The sequence below is a fragment of the Frankliniella occidentalis genome, unplaced genomic scaffold, assembly GCF_000697945.3.
Source record: "Frankliniella occidentalis isolate FOCC.00 unplaced genomic scaffold, Focc_3.1 Scaffold32, whole genome shotgun sequence".
Classification (NCBI taxonomy): domain Eukaryota; kingdom Metazoa; phylum Arthropoda; class Insecta; order Thysanoptera; family Thripidae; genus Frankliniella; species Frankliniella occidentalis.
The window spans coordinates 1,980,687-1,990,997 of NW_026267162.1; the positions used below are offsets into that span (position 1 = coordinate 1,980,687).

A 10,311-nucleotide genomic window follows, 5' to 3' on the forward strand; every position below is an offset into this window, starting at 1 on the left:
GACACTTAACAGTTACAAAAATAACTTTTAACTTTTTAAAATAAAATAACCGTTATGGATTCAACAAATATTAGTTTAATAAATGTTAAAATGTTATGTATTCTTTCGTGCTTTTGCGATATCAGTTTTAAAATAAACGAAAGTTGCTTTTAACGTTAAGGGAGTTGGTTCTGTCTATAACGTTAAGGGTATAGCAATTTACTAATCGGTTAAGTTACCAACTTAACTTAAAATTTTATTTGTGGTTTTGTTAAATTATTTAACAAACCAATCATGTTTGTTATGTTAAGTTACGGACCCCTGCCGTTCTTCAACTTAATCTACACACGTCACAAATACCAGGTGGCTGATTCACTCCGTCCGCATGCAAGTGCCGCGGGCGGGTTTGCCTATCGTCTCTCTGAACATGAACATGTCGCCTTATAAAAGATAGTCCAGAAAGTGCGCCCGATTTTCTCTGGCGCATTCGGCAACTTACGGGAGGTCGGCGCCTGCGAATCACAGGGTAGGCCACCCGGCAGTACACGCATGCACTGCTGGTAAGCTGTTGCCTACCTACCAGGCGCTCTGGGGCGTTCATTTCATAGAGTGAACTGGGCAGGTCCTTAACGGCAAATGGTGGAAGTACTTACTGGATGATCCATCCATCCATCCATCCATCCATCCATCCATCCATCCATCCATCCATCCATCCATCCATCCATCCATCCATCCATCCATCCATCCATCCACATCCATCCATCCATCCATCCGTCTGGAAAGTGCGTCCGTGGTTTTCGCTGTGAACATGCATGTCACGTTATGCAAGCAGTCATAGCGCCTGATGGGTAGGCAATATCTTTTGTGCACTGCATGCGAGTAATGCGGGATGGCCCGGGTGAAACGGTTTGTATACAACTCACTAAGAAATTTTATTACAATTTATATACTTTCATAAAATTGAATATGATTGTGTACACCGTAATTCAACGATATAAAGGGTGTTTTACAAATGTGTATAATATTTGGTAAAACTTTATACAACTATATACAGAGGCATGTATACGTTTTTATAAAATCAAATACAATGTATATACAATAAACGTGCCATATATAAAGCGACGTATGTTAGAGCATCGTTGTACCTCACGCATGTATACAGCCACATACATGTGAATAAATGTCACCTTGCCCTACATTAGAATGTATACAGGCACATACACTCATACAGTGACTAGTAACGTTTCTGGCACTCCCCTAAATGTAGGCAAAATGTGGTTGAGTTCTAAAATGCAGCATAACTTGTAAACGGCTACACATAGGGAAGTGAAACAACCACTATCGTGCTCAGGGCAAAAAGATGATTCGGAAAATATATTTGCTAAAAACGACAGCCACCCACTCAGGCCGCTTTTCCCGTGAGTAAATTGAAACGCTCAAGTATATATTGTATAAAATTTTATAAAAAGGTATACTGACAAAGTAATACAGTTTTACCAAATATAATACAATTACCTTTATACAGCTTTCTTGTATACCTCTGTATACAAACTTACTGTCAATGTTTTTTCACCCGGGGGCCTACCCCGAGTCTCGCAGGCGCCCCCGTAATTGCCCCTACTATGAACACGAGAAAAACGGGTGGACTTTCTGGGCGATCCCTACACACCGAGCGAGTAGGCAAACCAGGCAAACTGCGTGCGACCGTGATTGTGGCAAACGGCGGGGCTAACTGTTAGCCAACTACACTGCAAAATTCTTGCAAAGAATTTTGAAGCGTTGTAAGGAAGTTTGCATAGCAAACAAATTTAATCGTGAGTTGCGAAGTTAAAGTTTGCAAGGTTATGAACTCATTTTTGAAGCGATACGAACAATTTTCTTTGTAAGGTGTGACAAACTAGTTCGAAATGTTGGAAATGTGAAGGATTTAGTTCGCAATGCAAACCATTTTAAAACGCTTCAAAATTCTTTGCAATACAAAGAACAGTTCTTCGCAAGCTTTTTGCAGTGTGGTATGATGTTTAACATTGAAATGTTGGACGTAATTTTGACTTGCCTTCGACGCACCCACGAAAGCAGATGATAAAGACGCGATCGTAACGTTTCCTTGGAACTGTTTGCAGGGAGACTCGGGCGGACCGCTACTGCTGCAGATGAACGACGGTCGATGGTGCAACATCGGCATCGTGTCGTTCGGCGTGCGCTGCGGCGAACCGGGCAAGCCCGGCGTGTACACCAACGTGGGGAAGTACCTGGACTGGATCGCCCAGAACACACGGAGGTGATCCAGCTGCTGAGAGAGAGGTAGGACCAGGGATATAGAGCGTCACCACAATAAACCCCCCTTCAACTAAAAACTAAGAAAATGTGAGAAAAAATGCATTTATGGGTTTAGAACGAAAATCTAAACTGGCTCGAAAGTTGTATGAGTTTTATGTTTTCTCACGTACAAGCACTAGTAAGCAGCCCACCCTTCTGCTTTGAAAAGACTATCAAGTTTCTTATCTTCTCTAGAATAGTTTTTATTCTATTTTTGATATCAGGAGGGAGCAAAGAGGAAGACACTTGAAGGGAAATACTCGAGAGAGGGTTTAATGATTATCTGCTTACTGGTTTTGCAAAGTGTGGTAACCACTACTGACAGTTGACGTTCTGACAATAATGACAAGATTTCGTTTGTAGCACGATGTAGTTAATACGGTGTCGGAACTGAGCTGTCTGAGAGGGCCACGGAAAGACGGCACATTCGTAGTTCCGGAAGAGCCGCCAGTGGCGCTGGCGTCGACCGATGCCGGGCGAGGGGAGAAGGGACGAGACGAGTGGGGCACCGCTCCCGTCCCCTCCCGCTTCCCCTCGCCCGGCATCGGTCGACGCCAGCGCCACTGGCGGCTCTTCTGGAACTACGAATGTGCCGTCTTTCCGCGGCCGTCTTTTAGCCCGCTACCGGCCGGAGAGCCTACACCGTATTAACTACATCGTGGTTTGTAGGGTTTGTAGGGGAAAATGAGACACCTCCTAAATTGGAGAAGAATGAGACATTCGCTTCTCTTGACTGGTTTGCTTGCTTTTTGACCTCATTCACTAGTGTTGGAGTGCTTATAATTTACACTCTAAAAAACCAGTACAGAATTTTGTAATTTTTTACGCAGTAATTAATTTGCATATCACTTTTGATTCAAATATCTTTAAAAAACGTGATACAGCGTGGGTAAGAAAGATACACCCAGTTCCATTGACGTTATGGGAAGACAATGCGGGGAAAAATGAGACAAAAATTGAAGTGGTGCTGTCAGTCTCGTTTCTACCTAAGGAGGGTCCCTATGGTATTTGCTGAGTTCTTGCCTGTCTCATTCTTCCCCTCGGGTGTCTCATTTCCCCCAGAAAAGGGAAAAGACACTTACTATCTCGTATTCTGCATACAGCAGAGGTTGTGGCACTGAAATAATGATTTAATTTCATTACTGGGGTTGTTTCATCGACCACTAGGACTTATCAAATGACTATTTTGACTAGTTAAATGCTAGAAAAGACAAAAGTTCGCGAAACGTTTATTTTCCCCCCTACCGCACCTTACTTCGTAGCCCACTTTGTGACGCCATTTGGCTCACAAAATCAAGTAATTATTTTTTTAAAGTGTTAATTTTTCTTTTCAGTGTACCTGCAGTACCTGAAGAAAGGTGTGACGAGCGGCCTATATGCGTCAAATCAGTGATCACTGCACTGTGGAGCAAAAGTGTGTGTTCTCACTGAAAGACCTCGATTCCACGGGTGGCCTTCCGCCTAGTCCCAGAAGCGATACTACAATAGTCGCAACTAATAGGTAGAGAATAATTATTTAAGAATACAATAAAAAGTAAACAAACGGAGAAAGATTAACATGCAGAGCATTCATTGCTGCTACCTCACCCGGTGGAAGCAGCCACCTGCAGCGCGCCCGAGGGGTAGGCAACCCATCGAGCCCCGCGGCCCCGCCGCTTGCCTCTTCTTTTTTTAGCGGGGTAAGCAGGCAGAGGCGTTTCAAAGCCGAGGCTGGCCGGGCCATCTGCCACCCTACTTTGGCACATCGGATCGTAGGAGCGGGGGAGGGGGGGGGGGGCGCCACCGCCACCTCTGCGCGAGTCGCCCTCGCGGCGTCCCCGCGCACCGCATCGCCATGGCGCTCACGTAGTGCGTCTGTTCGGGGGCGCGACCCTCGGCCAGGCGCCAGGCGCCAGGCGCAGCCACTTCGGGTCCCGCGCCGCCCCTTCGCGCTGCCCAAAGCAATTTATGCCGATCTTTCGTTCCGGTTGCCGGCAAAGAGGGCGCCGCCGTGCCACGCGCCCATATAGGAGGGTTGTGGGGTGGCGGCGGGGTGTGATTCCAGATCCTCCGCCCCCCGGCTGGCAGAGGCACACACTTATGTAGCTGATCGTTCGTCTTTTCTCCTCGCGGCCCTTTTCCGGTTCCTTTCCTCCACGTCCTCACGAGTTTGCAAGAAAATGGAGAACCGTATTACAAAAGACTAAACATAATTGTTTATTACATTGACAATTAAGAAAAGCACATACAAAATAATAAGACAGGTACGAAATAGTTCCAGTAGCTGTGTTATTGGAAATGCCACCAAGCACTCAAATGTAACATGAAAGCTCTTTGTACTGAGATCACCAAATTCGAGAGCACGGCACGTCTCCCGACCACACCCCTCCCATAGGGGCGCACGATATAATCTCTTACGCATGACGTCTTCTGCTAAATGCACAATTTTATGCGAGTATAATTTTACGCTTATTTTATTTATGGACCAAAACCCTTTATTTACAGGAAACAAACACCGAACAGCTGCTCAAAATTATACTTGCAGAAAATTATGTCCACAGAAAATCACATTTCACAGCGAACCCTGCGACACTGTAGCTCACGGTCAATTTTCAAGGGTGATGCACCCTGATTCACCGCAGCTCACAGTGACATTCACCGCTCCAAGGTCGCTGTAGCTTGCAGTGAAATTCGCCGTAAGCATTTAACAACAGTGCATGCATTTTTCAGTTGCACAAAATGTAGAAAACGTCGCGGATGAAAAATGCTCGATGTTGACGTCAAACGCATAAAGTCTCTCTCGCCGCGACTATCTCCTGGGCGCCTTCTCGGCGCGCAGCTCGGCGTACACGTCCTCCCACAGGCGCATCCGCTCGCCCCCGAGGCCGCTGCCCACCGCGATGTGATCCGTGATCATGGCGTAGCGCGCGTCCTGCGCGCTGCCCTCGGCCGCGGGCCAGCCGTGGTGCTCCACGGTGGCGTGCCTGGTGGACAGAGAGAGGAGGGGGTAACGTCTGGTAACGTCAAAGGAAAGGGAGCTTCGCCAACCGAGGGGAGTGCGTGTACATTTTTGAAAAAGCTTCGAACTTCGTCATTTTGAAATTTGATGAATTTGGTTGGCCGTGAACTTTCATGATAAATGTGCGTGGTGAGAATAGTGTCTGATTTTTTAAAATTAAAAAAAAACAAACAAACAAACGATTACTTTTAGAAACTAATTTGATTTTTGAGGAAATCCCCGAAAAAATGAGGAAAACTTTCAATTTTTGGGAGGAGCTTTCCTCAAACTAAAGGAGTTCCTCAAAGATTTTTCCCGAAAAAAATATTATCAGACAGTGCTTTTACCGCGATGAACTCCGACCTGAAGTTTTGGCAAGGTGTGTTTTTGTCGTGCTGCTTTTTATTTTCCCTGTGGTGCGAGTGAGAAAGCGAAACGAAATAACTCACTTGGCGAAGTCGGTCCACAGCGTGGTGAGGAGGTGCAGCGCCTTGGAGGAGCGCGACCCGCCGCGGGCCGTCTGGTTCAGGTCGCGCGGGGAGGTGATGTGCAGCAGGTAGCCGAGCTCGTCCGTGTGTGTCGCCCCTGCAGCGACAGACACGTCAGGAGGGGAACTTCCCTTACTGTCTTGTCCATCTCCTCGGCACACTCACCCATCTCCGTGATGCCGAAGGACACCTTGCCCCAGTTGTAGTCGCCGTCCTCCAGGAAGTGGTACAGGTGGAGCGGGGCGGCGCCCTCACCCTTCCGCAGCCGCAGCTCGGCGAGCCGGTGCGTCGCAGACGCAGTGAACAGGTCGCCGAGGAGCTGTGCAAAGCAGGCCATGTATCTCCAGCTTCACAAAACGCTCACAACCGCTCGTTACGACGAGTCCAATGTAAATTAGCGGTACCGATGTACATTTTCGTTCTGATGAAACTGAATGATACACAATCCTAATGAAATGACCCCCAAAAGTACCTTCACAGTCACAGTCTCTGTACAGTTCACACCCAGAAAAATGAAAAGTTGTAGCAACCATCTCATAGTTACTTCAGGGACAACCATAAAATTTGGTTGAGACAAAGATCTGCCAGTTGTAAAAACCGTATTTTTATTTGTTGATACACCTGTGCTATTGTTGCATCAACCATATTTTATGGTTGTCCCTGCAGTAACCATATGATGGTTGCTAGAACTTTTCATTTTTCTGGGTGCAGCCCCTTTCCCGGGTAGCGTCAGCTGGCGATGCGGACACGGCAAATCTTGAGTGGTGCGACAAGTCGCACTTTTGCTGGATACCTTGAGTTTTGACACCCTCTCCCTGACGCCAACTAGATTAAAGTGATTGGCCACCCTGGATTTCAGTGTAGGCAACGACAACGCTCTGGAGCAAGAGGGTAGCCTACTCCTACTTCGTCAGGGAGCCGGCCTGCCTGCCACACAGCGCACAGTGCACCCCTCCCCATCCCCTCCCCCTCCATTTTCCTCCCTCCTCCCCTCCTCCTCTCCCCTCCCCTCTCACCGGTATGAAGTCTCCGTTGTTGGCCCCCGCCAGGCCGTACTCCTCCTTGATCCTCGCGCCGAAGGCGGCAGCCTGCTCCGGCGAGACGGTGATGGTGTAGTTGCCGTTGGCGCCGGGCAACCCCAGCATCCGGGCCGTGTCGGGGTACGGCGCCACGTTGGGCGATAGCATGAGCGCCGGGTTCTGGGCGAGGGCCGCCACCGTGGCGGGCTGTTTCTTCAGACCTGAGTACGCAAAACAGAGGAAGCTCAGAAATTGCCCACATTCTTTTAGGAAGACAAGAAAATGGGAATTCATATAAAGTCAATTATTAATTTTCAGTTTCTATTTACGAGAAAGATTGGTTTCAGTTTTAAATGTTTTAAAAGAGTCTGAACGTTTTGATGTGACCTTACCACCCACTACGCGGCAAATAAAATACATTTTGGTTTTCTCGCACTATCAAAATTCAAAACTCACCTCCGAAGTAGAAGGCGAAGTTGCCCTCCTGGCCCGTGAGGCCCGCGATGGTCGGGACGTACGCGCCGGGCTCGAGGCCCCGCTCCAGGCTCTCGGGGTCCTGCGGCAGGAACTTCTCCTGGCCGCCCTCCTGTCGACGCTCGGGGCTCGGGCAGAACGCCGGATTGCCAAGCTGCAGATTTGGCTGCAACAGACAGGTTTTCGGTCCGAGGTGCAGCAGGGTGGGGTGGGGTCAAGTCCACTTGGTAAAGTACCTGGACTACATACAGGTGCTAGTGGCCCACTTTCTCATCGAGTTATAATACCTCCAACAGATCAGACTCTGCTTTTATTTAGTCACCGTTTTGCCTCACTCACGTCGGCCTGTATCATGCGGAGGGTGGCGCTGAGGATGTCCTGGGCGCTGGCGTTGCGGAAGGCGCGCGCCATCTGCCGGGCGTCGGCGGTCTTGGCGCCGAGCTGCTCGCTCAGCCGCTGCGCCATGGTGAGGTGCGCCTCCGTGTACGCGAAGCCGGCCAGCGCGTTCCCGCTCTGCATGATGGCGGCTCGGAACAGGCCTGGAGGCGAGGCAGCGAAAGGGGTGATCAGTTCCCGAACCTCCCCCCAAGAGCAATTTCGAAACGCATCGTCGTCGTGTCGCAGACCATCACTGACCTCGGCTCGAGGGTGCGATAGTGTGGTAGTGCACCGACGCGGACCCCGCAGAGTTGCCGAAGATGGTGACCTTGTTCGGGTCGCCGCCGAAGAACTTGATGTAGGTCTGCACCCAGCGGAGCGCCGCCTGCTGGTCCTTCAGCCCCATGTTCCCCGGGATGTCGTCGTTGTCCAGGTTCAGGAAACCTGGCAACCGTAAATTATTATTTTAAAAGTTCTCAGGAACTTTATAGAAAGTAAACTTTCAGTGTACCAATGGATATTTCAACGGAAATGACAGAAGAAATAAACATGATAATCAAAGACCTCAACAGCACGAAAATGAGTAATTTCTCTCTTTACCAAATTTTATGTGGAATCATTTACATTACTTCCAATTCACCTGACTAAAATCTGATCATGTCCTGTCGGCCTCGGTAAGAATGAGCAGAACGTTTTTGAATGACCTTTACTTCAGTGCATCCAAACAGAAAACGAACACTGAGACGCGCGGTCCCGGAGGGTCGACGGGACGAGAGTGCATTCGGCAAGGCGTCCTTGTCTGGGTCCAGCCAGGAAAACCAGGTGCATTGAAAAAAAAAAGAGTGAAAAAGGCGACTGGCCCAGGAAGCTGAATAAGCTGCCTCCTTGCTAGACCGGGCGGACGTTCCCACACAACTTTCAGCGGGGCGACCTTGGTGCCGCTGGGGGCGTTGGACTCGGTAAGGAAGCAGGGCCGGTGACAGACGTCACAATTCTTCACTACTCTTTAGGTAGTTCGGATCCGAATTGCATACGATACTCGCAGTGCGGATAGCGCAATCCGGTCGATACGCACATGTCTCTAGTTGCGCACCGTAAGCAGGACGCGGCTCCACCCGCGCGAGGACTTAGGGGTCGTTAAAATACTACGTGACTTTTAGGGCGGGGGGTATCACAAATATTATGGAGTCTCAAAATGCTCAGGGACATCTCTATGGGGTCCGTATACTCCATGATATTTGTACCCCGGAGTACAAATGTTATGGGGCCCTGCATCGCGTAACTCACCGAAGGCGGCCAGTCTGTAGTTGAGGGTGACCAGGATGACGCCGTGCCGCACCAAGAAGTCCGGGCCGTTCTCGGCGTCGGTCCCCGAGCCGTACACGTAGCCGCCGCCGTGGATGTACACCATGACTGGGAGGTTGTCGAGCAGGTCGCCGACGGGCGTGTACACGTTGAGGTACAGGCAGTCCTCGTTGGTCTGCATCTTCCCGCTCGGCACCTCCACCTGGGCGCACTTCGGATCACCGCCCTGGCGGCCCGAGCGCCGGCGTTGTGACAGGTGTGGTTGCGGGTTCTGTGCCAGAGACAATTCTTATTCTCCCCCTCTCTCTCTCGCTCTCTCCCTCCCTCTCTTTCTCCCGCGTATATGCTTACTTTGAACCTGAGGTCGCCGACTGGTGGCTTGGCGTAGGCGATATTCTTGAACGCTATGGAGCAGAAGTGGTCAGCGCCTTTGACTACGTCGCCCAGGACCGTGAACATCTCCTGGGCGGGCTCAGCCGGTATGGCCACCTGGCGGCGATGACGGACGCGACCCCTGAGCAAAAGACACTGGGTCAACAAACAATGCACTGCAAATACCAGAGTCAGATATCCCGCTCGCCAGAGAACGAGATCAGGGATCCTCAAAACGTCACGTGTAAGCGAGATTATTTTTGTGGTTCCATTTGAGTCATTATTAGGGTTCCTGAGGTTACCCAATGTGAGGTTCCTCTGAGGCTCACTCTCGAAGAGTGAGAATGTGACTCCCAGCAAAAGACAAGCATACATGTCTTCGTTTTGTTTAGGCGAGAAAATATTGTGCGCTGTTAAAAAAAGTTGTCAAATTGTGACACACTTGGTGATGAGTATTTTGTTAAAAAACAAAATCATTCGTTTTCATTGGTATGTGATAAAATTTCCTCTATTTTATTCTTAGTGGTCCATAGCAATTATTAGTTATCACCATGTTGTAATACCACAACAAAACCGTTGTAAAGTTGGTGGATAGCAACAGTACATATATCGTTACAAAACGAACAACTTTGTGTAATTACAACAAATTTTTGGCGCAGGCCGAAGTAAATAACCACTGTTTTGAAATGAAAATTTGTTTACGAAAATTTTGTGAATGTTTTTGGATTACAACATGTTTTGTTTTTAACAACATTTGTCGCTATTAAACATTACGTCAAATAAGTTGTAAATTTACAACGGATTTTATAACAGTGATATACACCTCTATTTTGACAGTTTTAATAAGATGATCGGCAAGTCTCTACCCACACGGCTCGCTGCTGACTGCTGCCGGTGGGAGAGGTGGCCAGCGGGGACAACCCCTCCCCCTCCCGCCAATCAATCCAGGTGCGTTTCGAGTGCGGATGTACCGGGAGATACAAAGAAGACGCAGGCGAGG

At 48.9% G+C, this 10,311-nt stretch overlaps 2 protein-coding genes across 2 annotated transcripts in view; one reads left to right on the top strand and one right to left on the bottom strand.

The window, feature by feature from the left end:
- The window catches only part of LOC113206960 (proclotting enzyme-like), a gene marked incomplete at its 5' end in the record, with an annotated part of 13,377 nt that extends 9,522 nt beyond the window's left edge, over positions 1-3,855 (top strand). Inside the window, 2 exon segments of the mRNA XM_052265905.1 lie at positions 2,107-2,283; positions 3,633-3,855. Of these exon segments, the coding sequence (XP_052121865.1) occupies positions 2,107-2,264 (158 nt within the window).
- Positions 3,856-4,470: 615 nt separating this feature from the next.
- LOC113206791 (juvenile hormone esterase-like) overlaps positions 4,471-10,311 on the bottom strand; it is a 7,244-nt gene continuing 1,403 nt past the window's right edge. The window contains exons 2-10 of the mRNA XM_026423048.2: positions 9,291-9,453; positions 8,922-9,210; positions 7,893-8,078; positions 7,596-7,795; positions 7,239-7,422; positions 6,780-7,003; positions 5,929-6,082; positions 5,725-5,860; positions 4,471-5,261 (exon numbers count right to left, since the gene is read on the bottom strand). Coding sequence (XP_026278833.1) covers positions 5,087-5,261; positions 5,725-5,860; positions 5,929-6,082; positions 6,780-7,003; positions 7,239-7,422; positions 7,596-7,795; positions 7,893-8,078; positions 8,922-9,210; positions 9,291-9,398 — 1,656 coding nt within the window. The 5' untranslated portion in view covers positions 9,399-9,453 and the 3' untranslated portion in view covers positions 4,471-5,086. The remainder of the gene's footprint in view (positions 5,262-5,724; positions 5,861-5,928; positions 6,083-6,779; positions 7,004-7,238; positions 7,423-7,595; positions 7,796-7,892; positions 8,079-8,921; positions 9,211-9,290; positions 9,454-10,311) is intronic.